The 24,029-nt window shown below is 54.7% G+C and overlaps 1 protein-coding gene across 1 annotated transcript; it reads right to left on the minus strand.

Annotated features, from left to right (window-relative positions):
• Nucleotides 1-1,025: 1,025 nt before the first annotated feature.
• Nucleotides 1,026-22,761, minus strand: UCK2 (uridine-cytidine kinase 2). Its single transcript, XM_049808612.1, has 7 exons — nt 22,446-22,761; nt 11,847-12,006; nt 10,802-10,898; nt 9,806-9,948; nt 5,877-5,974; nt 3,750-3,798; nt 1,026-3,185 (listed from the first exon to the last, which is right to left on the minus strand). Exons 1-7 carry the CDS (start codon nt 22,704-22,706, stop codon nt 3,046-3,048), a joined length of 948 nt encoding a protein of 315 aa, XP_049664569.1. The 5' UTR covers nt 22,707-22,761; the 3' UTR covers nt 1,026-3,045.
• Nucleotides 22,762-24,029: the final 1,268 nt, after the last annotated feature.

Below are 24,029 nucleotides of genomic sequence, written 5' to 3' on the forward strand. Positions count from 1 at the left end.
CTGCAAGGGCATATTGGTGGCTCACGGTAAACCAGGACCTTAAAGGCCTTTTCTGCAAAGTTGCTTTCCAGATGGGTGGCCCCCAGCAGGTACTGGTGCATGGGATTGTTCCTCCTCAAGTGCAGGACTTTGCCCTTCCCTTTGTTGAACATCAAAAGGTTTCTGTAAGCCCATTTCTCCAAGTTCTGGATGGCACCACAACCCTCTGGTGTACCAACTACTCCTCCCAGTTTTGTGTCATCAGTGCACTTGCTGAGGCTACACTCTGCCCCATCATGCAGACCTTTAATGAAGATGTTGAACAGGACTGAACCTCATATTGACCCCTGGGGTACATCAGTAATTACTGGTCTTCAACCAGATTTCATACCACTGATCACCACACTCTTGGGCCCAGCCATTCAGCAAGTTTTCAATCTATCTCACCCTCTGCTCATCCAGCCCATACAACAGCTATGAGGATTTTTGGGAGACCGTATCAAAAGTCTTACAGAAGTCAAGGTAGACAATATGCACTGCTCTTTCTTCATCTACCAATCCAGTCATTTCATCAGAGAGAGTTAGGAGATTGTTTAAACATGACTTTCCCTTTGCAAATCCATGCTGACATAAAGTAATTTGACACAAAGATATTTACCCCTTTGCTAAAAGCAGTCTCACCCTTGACTAATCCTCCACCATGCCTGTAAGGTCTTCATGAAATTCAGTTGCCTGTTGTCTGTTCAAGAGATATAATGGGAAGGGCTGAACTTGGCCATCTCTGTCTCGTCCTGAGAGCACAGAGGAGTTTCACAAAAGCACCCCAAGCCATGTGTGCAGCAGGATTTGCTGAGAGCTGCCTGGCCAGCCAAAAGCCAGAGCCACTGCCTTGAGCACCTCCTTCTTCACCAAAGCAGTCTGTGCTAGGTTTGTTCCAGGTCTGGCTTTGACTTGCAGAACTATAACCATGTTGGTCAAGTGTCATTCCACACTGGGACCACAGCCAGCAACACGCAGCACCGAACAGGAGACAAGAAACAGCAGCATCCATGTGTTTTGTCTTTATTCATGGGGGACAGGAGGCCACTGTTTCATCTTGAGAGCTGTCTTGGCTGCTTAAGCTGAGAGGCCTCACCAGTTCTGCAGGGCTTCAGTCCCTCTTACCTATGGCTGTTACCTAGAATTAGCCAGTGCTAGCCCTTGATTATGGCAGAGCTGACATGCCTTGTGAAGTGTCTGCAGACAGGGAGCGGGATAAAGGGCTGTCATATGCCCCCATAAGAGGGAATAAGTTTGCCCCAGCAGTGGTCACTGGGAGAGGCATTTCCTTTCTTGTTCTCTTTGTTTAAAAAAAAAAATAAAAATTTAAAAAAAAAAAAAAATCAAAGCTTGTCTCAGCTCACAGGGGGCTGGAGCATGATGGAGCATTCGGTGTCTAGGGTGTTCAGCTTTTAACCACACAGAGCAAAACCAATGCTCTGGAGAGACTGAAGAATCATCAGAGGGAGCAAGGCTAAGGGTCCCTGCTCCAGGCTTCACGGGATGCCTATGAAACTTTGTTTTCAGTGGGGTGAGTCAGCCCAGCAGCATGGGCCAAAGGATATTTCCTGGCTACCACCCCACCACATCCCCTTCCCTAGCTCCCACCAAGTCCCTGCCCCAGTCCAGCTGCCCCACCTTGCTCTCCAGGCATTCCCAGACCTGCAGTACAACCCCCCCAGGCTCTCCTGGGACATGGCTGTTGCAGCATTACCAGGTTAGGGGAGACTAATTCTCACCCTGGGCAAGGGAGGGCACACCATGGGCAGCCCCAGGCACAACATACTGCAGGGACTCAGTGTCCTCCACCAGGATGCAATGAAAGGGACACAGGCCAGGCAAGAGCATGCTCTGAAAAAGGGGAGCAGAGGACTCCAGGGCATCCAGTTTAATGCTACCCAGCTGGGACCTGTGGATGCCCCATATGGGGATGCTAGGCAGCCCAGGAACCACTACACACTGCTGCCCTGCCTCACACAGGCCGCTCAGGAGCTGCCTTTCATCATCCATCGCTCATTTCTTTCAGAAGAGGCTGGTTCTCCCTTAACCATATCTTACAGACCCAAAATCACCCATCCAAGAGCAAAACCATTCCAAGTAAGGAATGACAGACACGCCTCTGACCTTCTGCAAGCCAACCTCCAGGCTTAGGGTTGAGCCAAGGGCTCAGCTAGGAGTCCCACCACACACGGGGCAACTGAGCACCAGAGGGGCTCCCCACCCAAGCCAGGCAGTGAGACTGCTAATAGACTCCAGCTGCTATGTTTACATTCTCACATACCCAGTATCGCCTACCAGGTCCTTGCTGGAGGGTGTGACAGCAGATCCCCACCTGTGGTGGGAAGGGGTGTCAGACACAGAAAGGGATGCTGTTGAGGGACTGAGACCTGGAGGTGCAGAGAAGATCAGGGGAAGTATTACACACCATTCTCCCAACTCCCAGTGGCATCGTGCAGTGCCTCCCAGAAAACCAGGCTGCTCAGACCTGAACAGCAATGGCAGGAGGAGGCAACCCGAGCCCAGTCACAAAATCCATGCCACACTCAAGCTGCCACCTCCACCACAGCCACATCTCTTCCCTGGGATGGAGACCACTGGGATACTAAATCAGCTGTTGAATGTTCTTCCTTCCTTACCACCTTTGAGGTGAAGATCCTGACACCAACATCTCTCAGGACCCTCTTCCCAGCCCCCTCCCAGCAACACTGAGCCTGGCAAATACCTTATGGCAAGTAATTTTACGTTATTCTGCATTTACACAAAAATAGAGCAATTCTATATTTATAGAGATTTATAGCCGGTTCCGTGCTGGAGGAGTTATTGAGCAAGGCCAGGAGCTGTGGGCGGTCCAGGCTCCCGAGCAGCCGGCTGCTTCTCATTCAGCATTTCCACATACAAAATTAAAGGCATTCGTCTCCGTCTGGTTTCTTAAATAGATAAGGGGGGAATGAACGGACAGTATGTACAGAAGGGCAGTGGCAGGGCCCGAGCGCCCTCCGCCCCCAGCCTCACGCCTGCCACCTGGGGTCAGTGAGGCCGGCTGCTGGACTCTGAGGGCTGCCGCTGCCGAGGAGGAGTGTAGCCATTCAGGTAGCCGTTGCTCTGGCGTTTGCTGAGTCCTCCGTTAAGAATGTCCTGGATGTGCTGCACTATCAGATTTATGGCCACTGCGAGCAAAAGGGAGGGAAAGACATGGGGGAGAGATTGCATTAGGATCACTGCAAATAAACTAGAGCCAAGCCAGAGACGATGACCCTGCTTGTCTCCCCTGCTCCTATCCTCTCCTATCATGTGGTAGGGACCTGCAGCCCTACGGGGAGAAGCTGCCCTGCTGGGACTTCATCCCTCTGCCCCAGCTGAGCACGGCCCTCAAGCCAGTATGGTCAGGCTGATTCCAACCAGGTGGAGACCTGGCTGTCCCAGTTGCACATCTGGCCTTGGAGAAGCACATTTCCCTTTCTGTGGGATGAACCAGGAGTTTGCCTGGAGGCACTGCACATAGATGGGCTCCCAGGCTTCAGAGGAGCACAAACTCCCAGTCACTAATGCTCCAGGCAGCAGCAAAGGGGAGAGGCTCATCTCAGCACGTGTGTAGTAACAGTACTCTCTCGGGTGGCAGTGGCTTGAGTCACCTCCGTGGCAGGTCCTGCTACCTCCTACGTAACTCTGCCACAACCGCAACGGCTCAAACTTGGGTCCGGGACGTAATGGCAGGGTCTGGGTCCACTCACCTTCATTATCTGCTCCTCTGGGAATGATCACGTCAGCATACTTCTTGGTCTGGGAGGAGAGAAAGCACTGCGTTATGGGGAAAGTGGAAAGCCACCAGGCTGGGGTACTGTTCCTGTCTCCTGGGGCAGGTCCTTCCCCTCACCAAACCCAAACCCCATAGGAGATACGTCATTGTTGATAATACATTTTGGATGCTCTTATTTGTCTTCTGCTCTGTGTTTTGAGGGCCATGCTTTGCATCTTGACTCCATTTTCAGGAGCTCATACAGATTCCACTAAGAGGCAGTAAGAGATATCCTAACAAAACCTGAAATTAAAAAGCCTCATGATCGCAAGACTCCAGCAGCTGATGCTTTTGGGAACAACCTCCTCCCTGAATCCAGCCAGACTTGGTACAAGAGCAAGAGTTGGCATGCCTGGGCTATGTAGACATGCAGGGTACAGCCATATGATCTGCTTGGGCTGCAGGGAGAATTTTCTGTGAGCATCGCTTGCAAAAAGGGTCTGATTCGGGACACCAGTCCTGACCCATTTTCACCTGCAGGTGCCAGTCTTGGTTTCCTCCCTTTTTTGTGTCAGCTTTTACAGCTGATCAGCTTCCTGACAGCCAAGCTCTACCAGCAGTATACAAGCCAGCCTGCTGGGCAAAAGGTGTCATCTGATACCTCCAGGTGCTTCCAGCCATATCAAAAAATCACCAGGACATGCTGGACCATTTCAGTGCTGGACCAGCTGACCCAGAGCTGATTTAGGAGTCAATAGTAGGTGCTGAGCCTGCCCAACACCCACATGAAATTGCTCTGCAGCTGAGTGCACCAGCACATTGGAAGTGGGAGCAGACCACTGCAAAGCTGGTGGGTAGGGACAAAGCAGTTGTTTTCTACACTCCTTGTTTCACACTTCATCCTCCTACAGACTCTTCCAACAGAAGAGACTGATGCAGCATCTGCTGCTTTGCAAAGCTGGGGACTTTGCTTTGCAAAGATTTACCTTGCTGGGGACTTGCAGGGAAGGGAGCCACCAAGCTGGACCTGCCTATCAGGAAAAGACTTTCTGGGATAACACTGGAATTGGACCTTGGTCCCCAGAGCCACAACCAAGTGAGACAGAGAAAAGGGTGCTGCCCAGGAAACAGGAAAACATCTTGTACCACAGAAAGAATCAGCCCCTCTTATGGGAAAGGGCAGAGCTGGCCACACAGATGGGCACAGAGATGTTCCTGAGGCTGGAGGCACAGGTTCAATTCCTGCCTGTGGTGCTGGCCAGCAGTTCCCAGGTTGCAGGACTCTGCTGGCTCAGGTCTTCCAGAATTAGAAGAAATTCCTCATATAACTACATCTGCTTGAAAAGCCTTGAGAACAAAGGCAGGGCCTCCTCTACATGACAGCCAGGAGAGGTGTGCAATGGCTAGTCCTGCAAATGTGCTATTTTGCCTGCAAGTTTTGCAGGACTGCAGTGGTCTCCCACATGCAAAGTCCCTGTCTGCTAGGGAGCCTTACCTCTGTTATCAGCTCCCAAAGTAGCTTCCTTTCTCCAGGAAGACCTCGCAACCCTGGCCCCGAGCAAGGTCTGTCTACTCTACACCTTGGCCTCTCACCAGCCAGGAAACGCAATCTGCAAGGCCACATCCCATACCACAGAGTGAAGGAAGAAGCTCCCCTGCTCTCCCAAGCATCCAGCCAGCAAGAAGCCAGCAGCACTGCAGGGTGAAAAGGGCAGGCAAGACAGCCCAAAACAGGAGGCAGACACAGCAGACACTGCCTGGGGGCAGGGATCTCCCCTTCTCCAGCTACATGCAGCCAAGGATCTTCCCTCCCGGGCTGGCATCTGCTGAGCTGCCTGGTGTTGGTTTGTCAGACTCTGTGCAGGGAAGAGTTTCTCTTGCCATGTTGGCCTTCCCATAGGGGAAGGTGATCTCACCAGGAAGGCAGTGGCTATATAAATAGTCCCCATCTCACTCTGCCCGGCCAGCACTGCCACCCCCATTTTCGCCAGTGCCTGCAGGGAGGGAGCAAGGCAAGGCAGGCTGACCCGAGTTCTGGGGCACTAAATGCTCCTTTCTGAGGAGCCGGGCAGGGTACGAGGCATTTTTGGCAGACCCTGTGGGTGTCACTCCCCTTACTTACTGGCAAACAGAACTCCTCGAAGGCAGGCTTGACGAAGGTGATGTACTGAGATAAGATCTGCTCGAGGTCCCTGCCTCGCTCACTGATGTCTCGTAGCACTACGGGGAAGACGTAAGGCACAGTCAGGAGCCGAGACATGAATCACTCCCTCCCCCTTCCCTTCAGTACAGCCTTTGGCCAACCACCTGGGTATTTTGCCTAAGGTCTCTGTTCCTGGAAGCTGCTGCCCACATGTCCCAGCACACCCCAGCCCAGCTACATGCTTTTAACCCGCTTCCAAGCTTTCCCAGGAACCAGGGGCTGGCTGACCTGACCAAGGGCTTTTCTTGGCCTCCCTCCCTTCTCAGCTCTGCAAGCACATTCCATCTGTCCCCAGTCCCGACTGTTCCCAGCTGCAACCCTTGCATCCCTCCAGTCACTCTGCCCAGCCCTTGGCCTAAGGATGGGGTTTTCTCTCAGTTGTCCCAGTGCAGAGGTGCCCAAGAATAGAAAAGCAACGCGGTTCACCCATACACACATTAAGGCGCAGTTTAACTCAGGTCTGCAGAGGCGATGAGAGTAAAACTCACCCACCTACCCAGCTCTGCCAGGCTCCTTGTCCTGTCCCCAGCTGAGTGGGATGGAAAGGCAAAGCAGGCTCCCACAACCAGAGGCTGAGGAGATGCTTGGAGGAGATCAGCTCAGGAGGAAGCCAGGAGGCAGGAGAGCAAGCCGGCCTCCTGCTTGTTCTGCCGTTCAGGCCTTGCATGAGGTATTTGGGCCATTGCCATCTCCAGTCCAAAGCCACTTCAGCGTGGACAAGTGCCCCAGTTCAGCAGGAACTCAATCTACGGGTAAGAGCCAAAACAGCCCTGTGGCCGAGCAGACAGCTCTTGGCTCCCCCCAAGGGGCTGGCTGGCTTCTCCCCAGCACGCTAGCGCCTGGCACTGCATTCAGAGCGAGCTTTCTCCACATGCCAAGCAGAGCCAAGCCACAGCACTGCCAGCCTGCGTGACCTGCTCGGCAGCCGCTGCCCGTGTGCTTGCAGGGCCAGGACAGCGCTGTTCTCCCAGGGCTGGCTTGGCACCATCCCCGCAGCTCTGTTTGCCCTCAGCCAGCAACTTCGCAGCGTGCCCTTTCGCAGCCCCGTGCAGGGGAGGCGATGGGGGGGAAGAAGGGGCAGGCAGCGGAATTTGTGCCAGCTCCCTGCCTGTTCCAGGAAGGGCTCAGTCAAGCCCAGGCTGCTCTAGCCAGCTCCATGCCTTCTTCAGAGAGCGGGAGCAAGCCCCAGCTCAAACAATACAGAAAAACAGGCAAGGAAAATAAAACAGAGAGACTTTTCTTTCCCAGGTTCCACACCCTGTTTGTTGGCTGCTCTGGGGTGGGGACAGAGCACAGCGAGGGTGTATTTACAGCACACCCGGCCTGGGATGGCGTGCAGGAGGCCTGCGAGCTGCACGGGGAGAGTGCCCAGGCTGCAGGGGCTGGTCCTGACAGGGCAAAACTCTCCTGCCTGCTCCCAGGGCAATCACCCCCCCCACACAAACACGAGTCAAGCACCCGTTGTCTTGTACCTGGCCCCAAAGCAACGAGTCCCAGCAACCCAGACTAAGACCACACACCCTATCTGGAGGTATCTCCCTCTACTTGCAGGGCAGGAAAATGTCCCAAGGACAGATCGGCACCCATCCAGAGCCAGCAGGCAGACATCACTCAAATCAGTCCCGAAACACGCACATGACACCTGACTTGGTCTTCGTTTTACAGAAGCTGGCCGAGGACAGGGCGGCGAGGGACCTCAGCCAGAATAAGCTTTGCATGAATCAGGCTGTTTGAGGCACCTGACAGACCTTGCCCCCTGCACTCTGATAGCAGCGTTTTTCTTGGGAGAGGTGCTGAGATGGGGACAGCGTGAGTTGCATGTACTGAACCCCCTGCACTATTGATTAACTGAGCTGTCAGCTACATTTCCAGGAACCTCATCTCCCACTGCTGCTCAGCTGGGAAGCCCATTGCTGCAACTCTTCAGGACTTTTGGGAGAGCAAGATGACTCAGGGCCATGTCACAATGCAAGATCCTGACTTTTGCTACAAGCTGCCTCCAGCTACATTCCAGGGACATGATTGTACCTTCAGCACCTCACACACAGGCTCTCCTTTCCCAGAAAGGCCAGGGAGACATACAACAAACAGATTTACTGCTGCAGTGGTCCTACCAACTCCTGACCGCAGGCCAGGAGACTGCCAAATGGTCAGTTCCCTATCAGAAGGCTGATGAGTTGCCCTAAGTAGGAGACACCAGCACCTCAACCAGCCTAGCTACCCCTTTGCAAGGCTTTAGCCATTGATGGCAGGTGGGAGAAATACCCCAAGAATGGCCTGGGCCCACACGGCTCAGGACTCCGTTCAACAGCTGCAGCACAACAGGGTTTAGCTGTGTGTTGCGGTTGGCAGCTGGATGGTCTTGGTTCTTAGTCAATGGGATCTCAAGCAGTTCTCATGCTCTGAGCTCACAGTTCTGTACTAAATCTGAAGTGACTGAACCACACACTCCAAAGTATGATAGGGATGCGCACACACAGTCATGTGGCACTGCAAATGCACAAGGCAACTCCTTGCCTTTAGACAGCTGACACAAGGCACTGCCAAAAATGTATTCTACCCCGTGGCTGGGTGTGAACCCAAGTTCTTGCACAGCACAGTCTGCTTAAGGGATAAGGCTCACATTGCAGGATCTTGCAGATGTGAATCTGTGACCTGCTAATACGTCTCCCTGCAATGACTGTGCTGTCACCTCCCTGGATGAGTCATGCAAGAACAGTGGGCAGGGTCAAGAAGGATGCGTAAAAAGGAGCTTTTAATCAGCACTGATGACATTCCAACAGTGGAGGAGGCTGTGTATCTGTCTGACAGCAGGAGGGCAGGCAAGACCAGTTCTGTTGCAGAATGGAACAGTCCCATGCACAGGAGCAGTCCCAGGCTGATGCACTGAAGACACAGAGGTCTGGACAGGACCTCTCCTCTAAGTCATCTTCTGCATCCCCAGACACCCTATGAAGGCTGTCAGAGCCACGCAGGGGTAGGGACAGTAGAACAGTAGGAGTAGAACTGAATTCTGCCCTAAGAGTCCCCAAAGGCTTTCTTAATCATCCAGGAGGCTCAGGTGCTACATCAGTGACCCCAATCCTAGAGGCTGCTTTGAAATGAATGGCATCTCAAGCCATGCAGACCCTGCAGAGCTGGAGTCCTTCCTAGATCAGGTGGCAACACACAGCCCAGCCAGCTGGATGTGGGCAGTCCTAGAGAGGGATATTCTGGTTTCTAGGGCTTTTTGTCCCCAAAGCCACCATTCCAGTGCCAAATATCACAAAGAGGCTCCACGCTGTGCTGGCTGTGCTTGCACAGACCAAGATGTACAACCAGACTCCTTATCTGCACCATCCACAATGGACACCCTCACACCCAAATGCCATCCACAGAGCACACCTATACTCCAAGTCCTGAGCAGATCCATCAGGCACTGCCTTCTGATTGAACTGTTGAGACGCTTTGCCTTACCCATTGCACCCTTCCCCAGCTGGTACCTGCTGACTGTCAGTAGCTGCCATTCAGCTGATGGCACAGGGCTGGTGCCACAGGGCCATGTGAGAACACAGCATGCTCAGTAGTCACACTGCTGCATGCATCAAAGGAGGAATCCCAGACAAGGTAGCAAAAACCCCACTGAATCCTAAGAGACATGGAGCAAGGTGCTCTCCACTGCCATAAGCTGCCATATGTGACATTTTGCACTGGGGAGGAAAAGCTCCCTAGCAATTTGCTAGCAGCAGCACAACTTTGCGCCCATTCCAGTTCTGCTCTGGTCACTGTCACCTGCCTCTGCAACCAGCTTCCCAGATCAGTTAAGTAACATTTCTGTCCCTGCTGCACAAGGCATGTTCAGGCCTCACCTCTGCGGGACAGCCGAGTGTCTGCATCCGTGTCCACAAACAGCTTCATGCGGAAGAGATCCCGCACCTCCTGGCTGTAGAAGGCCAGGATGCCTTCAAAGAGCACCACGTCGGCAGGGTAGACAGTCACCGTCTCCTCTTTCCTAGCGGAGGGAAGGAGAGTCAGAATATGCTGGTGGTGGGAAACAAGCCAAGAGAGGTGGGGGGAAACAGCGGTGCTCCTAGGCACTGCTCCAACCCTGGGACATCACTGCTGCACCAGGGGGGCAACCAAGGAGAGAGCAGACCTACCCCACCGCGGTGAAGGGAATCCAAGGCATACGTACGCTTCCTAGAAGGACAAACAGCAGAGCAGGAAGCAGACTAGCCCCTGTCCCCCCACCTTGGCCAGCTGCTGCTTGCAAGTGTTATGTGCCAAGCTGTAAAGCCCAGAAAGCCTATGTATGGGGCTTGACCCATGGGAACCTGCAAGGGCCACCTCTGCTCCCCTGGGAACCAGGCAGGACTCCCCTAACAGTGCAGCACTTCTGTGGGAAATGGAGCAGGGTCACACCATCCGTGACACAAGCATGCAAAACCAAGCCAAACACGTGCAAGGGAAGAGTTACAGGAGCAAGAACTGTCATCCTCCTCCTTTCCTGGCAGTGCCAGGCCATTTGAGCCTGGAATACTTGTTAAAGCTGCAAACACAGAGCTTATGGGAGGAGGAATTGTGAATGGGGGAAGAAAAGGGGGGCCATAACCCCCCCTCCACTGACGCCTCTATGTTGCTGGATGCCACTGCATGGCTGCACAGCTTTCCAGACCCTCAGACTGCGCCTGTATCTGCACTGGATCCTCTAACCACAGGGTCTGGAGCAGTTAGGATTGAAACTTTCAGTTGGCACGTTAGGCGCCTAAGAGTGGCGCAAGCGGAGGGACAGGCGGTTTGGGCTGGCAGGTACTGCGCCGCAGGGCGTTAGCAGAGGCACAGCAAGGCAGGAGCGGCTGTTAGACCTGGAGTGGGAGACAAAGTCATAGACAGGAATCTGGACCGTCTTCCCTTCCGTGATCTCTTTGAGCGTTTTCACAATCAGCTCGTTGTCAAAGGCATCTGAGGAGAGAGGAAACATTACCGGAGGCAGCTTTGCAACCTTTCCCACCCACCAGACACTGAGCTTAGCCTAGCCAGAGCCACTGGCACCCTGCAATGGGGACAGACAGACACACAGACTTGGAAGGAAAGCCCTGCACATCCCCATAGGCATAGCAAGGCCCAGCTCTCCTGGAGCCCCTGGAGTTTCACTGCTTTGCACCAGCCTGGGATCTGGCCTGCAGAGATCAATACTGCCCTTGTATGGTGACACTGAAAGCCCAGGCTCAGGAAGGCATCTTCCTTCAGGGCTCCAGCCCTTGGAGAGACTGCAGCAGTGTTTCAGTCTCAAGTCACTGACAGACGGGGCTCTGTTTGATCGGTGCTCGCTGCCTCCGGTCATTGTCCTCGTGGGGACGAAGGGACAGCAGCTCTGGAATTTCCCCACCAAGCCCAGAGATAGTCCAAAGAGCCCCTGTTGTAGCAACAGGGCACAGCCCCCTCGGTGGAGGGGTTTGCAGAGCAGCTGCACAAGACGGTTCCCTCCTTGAATGAGGGACACAGAGCTGCTGGCTCCAGGGGGCTGTGCCAGGCCAGATCTCCCTGGTCCCAACCCAGCTGCACCAGAAAGGTTTTCAAACTGGGGGATGCTTTTGCAGGGAGAAGAGGAGCATCTTAAAGAGTTTGAGGGTTCACAACTTGCCCTTTCTCATCCCAAACACTCCACCTGAGGCAGTTTCTTTCCCAAGACAGACAGAGGCTGGACTGCAGGGGACACAGGTGGCCCCCAGCCACCCTGCCAGGGATGCACCCTGCTCCACAAGAGCTTAACTAAGCCACACGCTCCTGCCCCACGAGGAGACAGAGTCCCAGTGTCCATGCAAGGCTCTCCACTGGTGGAACAGGGGGTCCCACTCCAGCCCTCACCCCCCACTGCGTGGCAGAGCCCTGGTGCTGTTCTCCATTCACCTGGGTGGTCAAAATTGAACTGGCCTTTGAGTGCTTTGGATTTCTGCTCTGAGGTGAGGACCCTGTAGAAGCTGTCTTGACTCACGATCACCACCTGCTTCTGGCGGTAGTCCACCTCGTTCTGGCCCAGCAGCTGGACGATCTTGGAGCATACTGAGGACTGGGAAAGGAAGAGCAAAGGAGGCAAGTCAGCAGCAAGTGGTGTCTGAGCCACACAGGGAGGATGTCCCCAGGTAACAGCCATTCTGGGTGCATGGGGCACTGCTTGCTGGGTCTAACAGATGCTAACAGTGGCACAGCCACTGAGGGAAAAGCGCTCCAGAGGCATCACCGTGGGGCCCTTCGGTGTGAAAGCCGCACCAAGCTTGCTCCCAGCCTCCCTCTTCGCCATCCCTATGGCCTGCCCACAGCTCCTATTCTGGGCACAAATGGCAGCAAGAAACCAGCTGGCTGCTGCCTGGGTTCAGCTGCATCCCCAGGGCCCCCACAGCCAGCTCCAGTGTGCCCAGCAGCTCTGCAGGGAGCAGAGCTGCATGTGGTACCGGGGCTGAGCCTCCTCCCTGGGAGGCAGCCTCAGTGCCTTGGTTCCCCCAGCCCTGGTCCAGCCCAGAAACCCCACCACATCATGGGCAGGGAGGGAGAGAGCCCTCAGAAAGGGAGAGCCAGGTTGTTTTCATACCCTAAACAAAGCCCAGGATGAAAAGACACTGGGAAGAGAGCCCTGGGACTTTATCAGCGATGCCTGCCACAGCTGCCAGGGCTGGGAGGAGCAGCCACAAGCATATCCTGGTGCTTCTTGGCACAGAGAGGCTACGGGCACTGCAGAGCCAGCGGCTGAAGAGCCACGTGGCTCTGGCTGCTGGTACAAGATCCCCACGAGCACTGCTGGCACAGGGATCAGCACCTCATGCACCACATGGAGCGGGCTGGGTGCCGGTGGCCAGCATCGACTCTGCTGGCACTGCAGCAGGCACCAGCTGCATGGCCGAGGGTCACACCAGACCCCACCATCATGATTTGAATCGGAGTACAGCTTGGGGGACAAATCCCAAAGCCTGCTTCAGTCCCTTCTCCTTAGTCATACGAGTCCTTGGCCGCTGCACAACACAGCGGCGTTAACTGCATCACTAACTGGCAGCCAGCACGCCTGCCCCAGCCAGCAAAAGCCAAGGTCAGGCCGGCGGGGGAGTGCTCTGCTGCCTGCAGGGTCCATATCCATCAGCTCCGCTCCTGCCCCGCTGCATCCACTGTTGGGGGAGAAGCGGGTGCTCCTGGTGCCAAACTAAGCTGCTTTATCTCCTGCAAATCATGCTTGCTGCAGATGCCCAGCTGAGCCCATCCTGGCCTTGGTTACCACAAATACTCCTCACTGAGCGCTCTGCTTTGCAAAGAGAGGTTTGCTTGCTCCAGCCTGCCTCCCGCAGCCTGCCCGTGGCTCTTTCCATGCTCCCACCTCCCCGCTGGCTCAACCACCTGCTCTGTACCTGGCTGGCAACCTCCAGATGCAGAGCTGAAAACAGTGGTGAGAGGGAACAGGGAGGGGAACACATGCCTGGCAGAGGAGGTCACCCCAGCAGGCAGAGGGCAAGGCTGTTTGCCGGAGAAGCTGGAAGATTTGACGGCATTCCCGTCCCCAGAGACTGTCTCTTCCCCTCCAGGCCAGGCTGACCTGACTTGGCTGCGCTGTGAGTCAGCCCCAGCCCAGCTGGAGAGCCTCCGCACACAGCACTGCTGCAGAGCGAACTGGCTTGGGCTGCCTGACAGCAGTCCTTGTGGCCCTGGGCACAAGTTTGGGTTTCAGGTCAGGGATGGGGTCTCCCCGAGCATCCCACCTTCTTCTCCTGCCTCTTGTGGCTGGCAAGTTATGCTTCCCAAGCCACGTCGGCAGCAAGCTGCTACCACCCAGAACAAAGCACTGCAAATCTGTGCCAGTCACTCACCCTTCAGCAGGCGCAGACACAAAGCCAGAGCCCATTCTCTATTTCCTCTGTTTTCCCACTCCCCACATACTTCTCCAGCATGGTTCAGCCCTATTGCTTATCCAGCTGTATCCCATAGCTTTCACAAAAACAGGGCACACACAGTGCCTCTCCTCCACTTTTCCTCCCTGCTCTCTCCCCCAGATGCTGCTGCCTTCCCGTGCAGCGAGGAGATGCAGCGCAGCAGGGTTCAGCCTTGGCCACAGCTGCCAAGGACACCAAACTTCCCAGGCTCTTTGCAATTAGGAGTAAACCACCTCCCAGCACAGCCACCCAGGGAGACCTCCAGCCTGTAAATCAGCAGGGTCCACATGGATCTGCACCAGAAACAGCTTTCCCCAGCCCAGGAGAGGGAGCAGGGCTGCTTTACTTTGGATCAGTGAAAGGAACACAACAGTTGTGCTCACACTCTCCCCTTGGATCTCAGCATGTAGATAGACAATAAAATAATTTGAGGGCATCAGACAGTTCCTGCCAGTCTTTCTTGTGCCTTACACACACTAATCTCTGGTCTACTGATCCTGGAAAGCTGAGAAAAGAGTCCCCATCAGCTCTGAAAATCACCCTCCTGTTACATACCCCGCAACCTGGGACACCTGATTGTGAGAAAAACGCAAGGCAAAAGTAGCCTTCAGCAGCTGGAGACCAGAACACGTTCTCCCACCTGGGCCCAGGATGAGGACTGGAGCATATCCTGGCTGCATTTACCATCCAATGCTCTGGGGTGGCAACTGCCTCTTGCAAAAGCATCCAGGCAAATGCTATGGACCCTTCTCTTTTCTCTGGTGGGCTTTGGAGAGCTATCAGAAGTGGTGGAGAAGGATGATCACAAGGACACCCTGCTCTCAGGACTGAGCTCAGGTTCAGCATACCATGTTGCCCAGGTGGGCAGGAATGTCACCTCTGAGTTCTAGGAAAAGGCACACCTGTCACCTCAGTCCCGCAGAAGGTGTGGGCCATGGCACTGTTCACACATTATAGCTGCTTAAGTGCAGCGGGACATAGGGACAGTGGAGAACATGGCACGTTCCTCCAACCCAAGGGTTGCATTCAGCTTGCTTTACTGGGGCAGCAAACCTTGGCAAGGTCTAAGTGAAGAAGGTTTTTCCTTTCCTCAAGATCATTTGTGATGGAAACAAGAACAGTTCATGAGGGGCATTCCCTGATGCCAGTCTGAATACCTCCTACAGCTGGACAGGCGTTTTTTCCCCTTGGTCGATAAACACCCTGTGTTAAGGAGGAAGAAAAACCAGAAACACAGAGGTTACAAATTCCCCTATACAGTGGGAACAGAAACTCCCAGCCTCAGGAAGCGTCCCTCCAAATGAATGACGCACGTCCCCTGCTTAAACCCCCTTTCCCAAACCAGCACTGCATACCTGCATGTGACTGATATTAATCAGAAGTGTGAAAAATCCACTAATAACTGGAAATGACAGTAGCTAGGCTCTGGGGAGGCCTGCAGATGCCCAGAAAGACCAAGACCAAAGCATGACTGTGAAGTACTGTGCCAGGGTGCAACCAGCCTGGATGCACAGTAACCCAGGGGACGCATGGTGCTGACACACGCACTTGGCACCCACTTGAAGGAACAACCTGGGCTCAAATTCCTTCCTTTGCCAATTCCCAACTGCTTCTCCCAGCGGAGATGACGACAATTGTTTCTTCTCTGAGAAGCCCAGGACTGCAGAGGCAAACGGAGGATGACTTGAGGAAGATGACATGATGCTATAGATGAATCCCAATACAGAAACCCTGGGATTTGAGCCTCATCCCCAGCTCTGCCCTGCGTGACACATCTCATCTACAGGAAGACGAGAGGCATGACAGGGCTCCTTGCCTCCGCTCAGCCCCTTCCCCAGACCTAAACTGTCCGCACACCTCGCCATGACCCAAAGCAAACACTGATGGCGATTCAGCCACAGCGCACTCCTGGCAACAGGAGGCTTTCTCAAGCAAAAGCCTTCCCCTCCTCCAGAACTTGTTTAAAACTAAATATAGACAGGACACAGCAGCCTCTGAGCCTCCATGGTTGCCAAGCAGACCTTTCCCGTGTTAGCCACATGAAACCGATGCAGGACTTTCCAAGCATGCAGGCAGGGAGCCCCGGGCTCCCTGCTATTGTTCATGACCTTCTACAAGCTGCAAGGGGAATTCAGCTCCAGGTTTGAGCAAACTGGCTGCGACCCACTGAGCTACACTCCCCCAGATTTTGTACTTGAGCTGCTCCCTGGGAAAGCTGTGCAAACCAACCCACACCACACACAGACGGTTGACAGGGAGGTATCTGCACATCACAGCACAAGAAGCAAACTCGGAGATGTTATTCTTGAACAGAAGCAGCTGCAGCTCCCGTTGCAGGATTCCTCCTCTGAACCAAGCACACAAATACCCAGTGTTTAAGGAAGAAGTACAGCTTTATTCTGCTGGGAGGGGAAGATGCAGAGGGCACCTGGGGAAGAACTCCAGCATATTTTCCCAAAAGGAGAGAGGTGGTGAACAAGGGAAGAAACTCAATGAATGGGTGTTCAGAGCCCTACCCCTGACATTTATTTGAAAGATATTAATTACATTACATATTTAATTCATATTCATTCATGGCCTATTGCCAGCTGCTCAGATATTCTTCAGGAGTTAACTAATTCCCCAATATTATTATGCAGATTATCCCACAATCCCTCTTGGGTAGCTCTGATCAGCCAGTGAATTCCAACTTCAGGTGGGTATTAAAGAGAAAGCTGACGGACAGTGCTACAGTTAACCATTATGCGAAGGTACCAGGCAGGACACAGCCGATTATTTCAGCCTCACGTTTGCTGCGGCAGACAGGGCAGCATGGGTACTTCTGCCCCTGGCTGGTAAGGCCCGTCCTGGGCTAGGAGGAATCCATAAATCTTGTGCACGTTGATATGCTAAAACCCACTTGCTGAGAGCAGTCCATCCCTCCCCAGGGAGCCTGGCACTGCAGAAGGACATCTACATGGAGCTGCTCGCTAGGCTCCCAATACAGCAGCATGGAGGACCACTCATCTTCCCAAGGACTCTAGACGAGACACCTAGCAAAAGGGACTTATGCCAGATAAAGCGATTCCAGCACTAAATAAATACTGAAGCTGCCAGTCCCCTCAGGAGCAGCTAAAGGGACAAGGGCTGTGCCAGAAGCAATACCAGGAGAGGCACGTGCTGGGCTCCAGTGTGGAAGGAAGAGAGGCGCAGACTCCCACCACCGCTGCAGGCTGCTCGCCCTGAGCCAAGACGCTGCTCACCACGAGGACAGTCCTCCCCAAGAGAGCAATGCCCTTGGCCCACAACAAATGGTACAGCCAGGAGCAAGGACAGACTGCAGCAGTCACATCCCACTTCCCACTAGGGAGAGAAGCCCAGAGGTTTATCTAGGGACACCACGGCCATAACACGCCTCCTGTAGGACCTGATGCGAGCAGGCTTGGCAGAGGCTGTCAATGGCTTTGCATTGGCAGGAGCCTGATTGGGGTATCCTCATCACAGGCCTGTGGATAAAACAGTCTCCAGTTTGGGATCTGGCAGGATTTTCCCTAAGATCACATCAGGGACCACTGGGTCCCTGTTGCATTTCTCTGATGTCCCCTGTAGCACGGTTCCCTTTCCAGGCATCACAGGGGACTTTTACTCAATTGGGTCCCTGAAACCAGGAGCCATGGTAATGCTGCCCTTCTGTCCAGCTTACCTCCTGCAGCCTTCTGTCCAGCTTACCTCCTGCAGCACACTAGTTACGATTTTGGTCCCTTTTTGTAAGGTTATGTTAATTATACAGTATTAGGAAGAGCTTGGTGGACTGGGGTGGCACACAGAACAGATACCAAATTGGGAAGGGTCCCAGAACATCTATTAAATGTCTGCCTGTGACTGCAGAGAGCTAGTTCATGACCCACGCAATCCTTTCCAGTCCTAATGGAGCACATCCGTATGGCAGCACTGGGACTGGAAACTTGCTATTCTCGTACCAAAAGCCTGGGCCTCCACCCAGAGCTTTCCCAGGCAGGTTCACCATTCCTGCCTTTCCCTTTGTGAGCCACAAGCCAACCAGTCCGGGACTGGGATAGCCAGGTTTCTGTTCACTCACCCTGGGATGCTGCACACGTGGTCAGCAGTCTGGGGCTGGAGCATAAACAGGCACACACAAACACAGAGGATCTGAACACAGATTACACGCAGAGAGGGAAACAAACCCCCTAACACAATCCCTCCCAATCCACCAGTTTTGGGCACAGGATATTATTCTCAAGCCTCTGCTGCAAACTCCACAGCCTGGAGCTGGCTGAGCCCACAGGGCTATGGTAAGCAGGCTCCATAACGAATTCACACATATTCAATCAGTAACAGGAAAGGGCTGACCCATCAAAACGTCCTGTGTATCAGTCCGATCAGGGGCTGGCACAGAATAACGTTCTAGTAGAAAGTTTGACGAGTCTCTAGCACACATTGACACCAGTGTTTAACAAGTCAGACCTTGTGATTCAGGGTTCCTGCCAGCCACAGAACAAGCGTCACCAGGAAATGGTGCTGAACCAACACAGGACTGCTGCAATCCCTGCTAGTCCCCCTCCCACGGCTGTCCCCTGGGTTTCTTTGCCTGGCATCCAGGTGGTGACACGGTGGCAGTGACCCACAGGCTGCTGTGGGGGACCTCAGGCCTTGCCAGTGTAGGGGACTGAGCTCTGTCACGCAAGAAGCCCCATGTGGAGAGGGAACTGCCTCATGCAGAGATGCGCTGCAGCTGGGGCCACTGCTTCCCCGAGGACCAACACACTGGCTGTCCCACCCTGGCTGGGCGATACCAGCCTTCTTCAGCCTCCTGGCTAGCTGACTCCTCTAGGCAGCCAGCTCAGCCTCAGACAGCATTTTTGGTGTTTAAAGCAGAAGTGCCTAACGGATTAACAGTGAAGAATACACCCGGCTGAAAACACACTGCAATTTTGGTGCTCTGCAGCCTGGAAACTGTCAGTCTGCACGTTCAAACAGACACTTCCAATGTTACGTGCTAACTCAAGATTCAAATGATGCAGCCACTGGGCCACAGTGGTACCCATATTCAGCCCTCACTAGTTTGAAGGCTGGGCAGCCAACAAAAGCTTTCAGCCCTTTGTAAATCCGTCTTTTCTTACAACCTCCTGTTGGAAGGTAGCAATCAGCATCTCACTTTGCAGCACATGGGGACAAGCAATTAATGCTTCAGCCTGAGTTCAAAGAGCTCTCCCCACCCCTGCAACCACCCCAGCACCAGATGGAGCGAGCCACTCCAGCCAGCAGAGCTGCAAGGTCCCAGGAGCTAAGCTGAAGTGAGGACACGTGAAGAGCTTAAGGAGGTATCCCAACACTTTCCAGCTCATCTCAGTAGTCAGTTTGCTGAACTTTCCTCCAGCCTGCAGCCTGGCTGCCTGCCTTGCGTGCTGCAGTCCTTGGTAGTCAGGAATCTCTTGTGGGAGGGAGGGAAAAAGCTGTTAGCACAAAGACCATGGGTATAAGAAGGTAACAAGAACTTGAGCAAGGCACTTGAAAGCATATAGGATGAAAGAAAATGCTACAACCAGCCTTGGGAATCCCTCTGAGGAAATAAGGCAGTTGCAGTCCTCTCCAGCTTTGGCACAGGAGCGGGTCTTAATGCCATGTCATCTCCTCCACATCAGGAGACTGCAGCAAACTTTGCCCAGGCTGCACAGTGCTTGGATTTTGGGGGACAGCAAGAGAAATGCTGCCTCCCAGCAAGCTTTTGTGAAGAGCCTGTCCCAGCTGAGCCGACACAAAACAGCTACCATGCAGCTGGCACTGCCCTCATACAGGCTGCAGCATTACAGCCTGCCCAGGACCTCTGCGGCTCCCCACTTTTGCTCCCACCACAGTCCAGATTTCTTTTAAGATCGAAAACCAGTAGAGCGCTCAGGTTTCTACCTCCTATTTGAGTACAAAAAGTTACTCAAGCCTCTTTTGCTCACTAGGGAACAGCAGTCAGCCTTTGAATTTGAGTTCTCACCAGTCTGCCTTTAAGAAATACCAGCCAAACACTCCCCCCAGCTCTTTGGGGAAGGCTGGCCACTTCGGATGCCAGCTTCCCCAGGGCACCACACGACACAACAAGTCGTGGCAAGCTACAAACAGGATCCCTTCCTTCCACAGCCTGATTGTGCTGGTACATCAAGAGGGATGGGGGGGGGACTGTGGAGCCTTTTTCCCGCCATCAGCAGTGGGAGGAGCTGGGGGGGGCCCTTGGAAGGCAAATGCCCTCCGTTATCTTCGGACTGGTGTGCTGCCAAAGGGGTGTGTTATGACAACAACCCTCAATTGGTGTGAAGGCGGGTCGGATAGCTTTGTCGCTTTCCCAGCAGGAAAGGTGCCTGCTTTGCTTTCCCTCTAGGAGCATTTTGTTTCCACCCAGCACCAGCACAGCAGACCCTGGGCTGGATTTTAGCTGCAGGCAAGCCCTTAGCTGAACAAACCACACCAGCCCCACCACTACTTCCCTGGCACATGCTGAGGCACTCAGCATCACCTGGCACAGGGCACTGTCACTAGCCAGATGGGGGACAACCCCACTGCATCCCTGCCTCGCACCTGCAACAAATGTGAATTTGAGGGCCTGTGTGCACAAGCCCCAGGTCCTTTTTTCCTACTACTTCTCCTCGAGCAAGCTTTTTTTTTTGCCAGCACATTCTTGCAGTCTTTTCCCACAAACTTTGTACTGATCTGCTGGATTCCCTTCAATGGGCAGCACTGCACAGAGGTTTTTAGCAGCCAGCAGTCACTGGAGGGGGGGAAATCAAAGCTGAGAGACAGGAAAAGCCAGTCAGTACATCTCCCTTGCTAGAAAGAACCATTTCCCTATTTTTTTCTAAGGCAGCCTGCCTAAGCATTTTCACTTTGAAGTTGAGAACAACTGTGGCGTATTGTACTGTAATCACTGCTTTTACCTTGTGGGCCAGAGACACAGTGTTCGGAGACATAACAGTTCAGCAGCGCCAGACACGATGTTGTTGGGACAGCTACAGAGAGGCAGACCCACGCATCAGAGAGCAGACAAACCCAGTGCGTTTGAGTCACCAGGAGCTGTACTGCAGGAACAATCCAGCTTTGGTTCCCAGTGGAGGAGATTGCATCCTCTCTCACCATCCCTCCCCTGTTATATCTGGATTTTTCCCCCTTGCAGTAGCAACAGCAGTCCAAGAATCAATAGGGTACCCAGAGACATGTTCTTAAAACACTGTTATTATGGGCTGAGGTACAGCAGTTGGTTAATGCCATCCTTTCAAGAGAAAAAGGGGCCCCCCTCCAAACACAAATCAACCCAGAGATACAAGGCTCTATCTTCCTCCTGTAGCGGCCCACATTCAGCTTCCTTAACAAGAAATATTTCAAAGGCATTGCTACTTCCAAATCTATGCATGCTCTCCGAAACGCCTCTTAAAAATGCAGGTAGACTGTCTTGTGCTGCCCTGCATAGGAGGGCTGATTAGCTGTGGATCTGGTTTTACTGCTCTTAAACAAGAAAACCAAGTAATTTTCCTTTTCATATTAAGATAGAAAGCAACCTACCTCAGGTTAAACAAATAAAGAAAAACCCACTGTATGAAATAACTGCGGGGGGGGGGGGGGAGCCGTAGCGTTGCCGGAGTTGCCCTGCGCTGCAGCTTGGGTGTAGCAGCCCTCCAGAGAAAACCCGCATTGACCCCGGCCGGAGCGGCTCCCCCCAGCGCGGCTGGCCCCGCAGCCCTCCGCCCCGCTCCGACCTGCCGCTGCCAGGGACCATCCCCTCCCGGGCGCAGCAAGGAGGTCGTTCTGCCGCTGTGAGTCAGCATTTACTGCAGAATTTCTACTCCTGCTACCTTAAAGTTGGCCAGAAAAGGGCAGCCCCATGCACGACCGACACCATTTGGGGAAAAAAAAAATAAAAATTAAATAATCGCATCGCACCCAGCGCGCCCTACGGGTCTGCTGCGGGGCGAGCAGCCCTCGGGGACACCGCAAGTGAAAGGGTGACGGCGGGGAAGCGCTCATTAAAGCCACCGGAGCGAGGATTTTGCGGAGGGGGGGGCGGGGGGAATGCCGCCTGCATCCCGGCCGGGCCGGGGCCGCCCAAGCCCCGCGCAGCCCCCAGCCTTGCCCGCTGCCCTCCGGCAGCCCACCCGCCCCGCGGCGAGGCGGAGGGGAGCAGGGTCCCAGCCGGAGCGGGGTAAAGCCTGCACCCACCTCACACACCCCCCCCCCCTCCCTCCACGTGTCCCCGGGGCTACCGGCCGCCGAGCTCCCGCAGCCGCCGCCCGGGCAGAGGAGGCCTGGGCGGCCCCGCTCTCGCCGCCGCCGGCTCGCCCACCCCCGGGCCGTAGCGTGCACCGCCGGGGCGGCGAGCGAGCCAGCCCGCCCGCCCCCGACCCCACCACCGCCGCCGCCTCCCCCCGGCCCGGCGGGGCCGCGGGGCAGCGCACGTGGCGGGGCGGCCGCTCGGAGCCGCCGTGCTGCCATGTGGCCGCCGCGCCCGGCGGGAGGCGCGGGGGGAAGGCTGCGGCGCGGAGCTCCCCTATCGCTCCATCCCACCCCACCGGGGCTCCCCGCGGACACCGCCGCGAAGCTCCCCCCCCGCCCCTCGCACCTTGCCGCTGGCTGTGCCGCCGCTGACCCCGATGAGGAAGGGCTCGCCGCCGCTGGGCTGCCCGTGCTCCTCCAGCCTCTGCTCGCTGTCCCCCGCCATCCTCCCCTGCTCACAGCAGCAGCAGCGCCGCCGCCTCGCCTCCTCCGCCTTCGCTCTCCGTGCGGGGCTGGATTTATCTGATGAGTCAAGGGCCTTCCTCCCCGCCTGGTTCACATCCCCGGCGCTGCGGCTCCCTGCCAGGTGCCTGCTGCAGCTGCACATGCTCCGGCCCAGCCTGCCGGCGGGCTGCGCGACGCAGAACGGCGCAGAACGGCACGGCACGGCACGGCGGCCACATGGGCCAGCGCCTCGCCGCCGCCTTCCCCCGCCCGGGGACAAAGGCGATGCGACCGCCCGGTGCACCGGCCCTCGCTCCCTCTCTCCGCCGGCTTGGTTTGCCCCTCTGCCCCATGAGCCCCGCCGCCCACTCGCCGTCAGCCTCCAGCGAGCGCTGGGACCACACCAAGGTGGTCCCCACCAAGGTGGTGCCCAGCAGGACCCCCGTTGTATGTCCCCCCACCCGGGCCCTGGTCCTGTAAGAACTTGGGAACGCTTATTAATGACCCCAAACCAGGAATAAAAAACTACGCTCATGTCTTTGGCAAATGGGACCCATCCGGGGGGAGCCGCAAGCGCTCTGGAGGCCAGGATTCAAAGTCAAAATGCTCTTGACAAAATGGAAAAAGGCTCAGCAAAATGTAGGGTGCAGGTCCATGCGGGCAAGTGCCAAGTACTGTACTTAGGTTGGGGTAATTATCCGTGAAAATGCAAGATGGGAACCTGCTGGCTAGCCAGCCCTTTTACAGATAAAGATCCAGGAGTACAGCGGATCAAAGAGTCAATGCCAATGCCCCCGCTGCTGTGAAAAAGGCAAACGTCCCACCGGGACTTATAGACGTAGGTAGGATGCGGTAGCTAACCCTCTGCCAGGTACCAATGCCACTGGGTACCGTGTTTCAAGAAAGGCAAGACCTGATGGAGAGTCTCCAGTCGGGTCTTGGGAACAGCTTGAGGTCCGGCTTTGCACTAAACTGTGTGTTTAGTCTGGGGAAGAACCGGCTGCAGGGACCCATGATAAACTTTTCCAAATACATAAAAGGCTGCCACAAACAGGAAGGGAATACATTTCTCTTACCCATGGGGATTGGAACAAAATGTTGCCAGCTCAAATTGCAACAAGGGCAATTCAGGATAGACATTCAGGGACATTTTCTTGGTGTGAGAATGGTTAAGGCCTGGAATAGGTTGTTTAGGGAGAGTAAGGACTCTCCATTCCTCAGGATTTAAAAAAAATGCACTAAGCAAGCTCCCGTATAAAAAGTTTTTAGTAAAGTTGATCCTGCGTTGGGGCAGGAGATGGCTTAAGCAATGCCCTAAGGTTCCTCCTGGCCCTGTTCACAGGACCATAAGCTTCAGCAAGGTTTTTAACTTCCCACTTCAATACAGCGAAACAGGTGTGGAAATGTTTGCCAGATGGGTCCCTCATCCCAGCCCTCATCATGCAGGATGTGAGAAAGGATCTCCTTGGGAAAGCATGGCCCCTCT

Source organism: Accipiter gentilis, chromosome 8 (genome assembly GCF_929443795.1).
Source record: "Accipiter gentilis chromosome 8, bAccGen1.1, whole genome shotgun sequence".
Classification (NCBI taxonomy): domain Eukaryota; kingdom Metazoa; phylum Chordata; class Aves; order Accipitriformes; family Accipitridae; genus Astur; species Astur gentilis.

Excerpts from the sequence above, each read along its gene's own strand:
- UCK2 (XM_049808612.1), bottom strand. The coding sequence starts at position 22,706 with ATGTGCAGCTGCAGCAGGCACCTGGCAGGGAGCCGCAGCGCCGGGGAT. Across the intron at positions 9,949-10,801 it reads GACTTTGTCTCCCACTCCAG|GAAAGAGGAGACGGTGACTG; the intron begins GTCTAACAGCCG and ends TCCCTCCGCTAG. Across the intron at positions 5,975-9,805 it reads CACTCGGCTGTCCCGCAGAG|TGCTACGAGACATCAGTGAG; the intron begins GTGAGGCCTGAA and ends TCTTCCCCGTAG.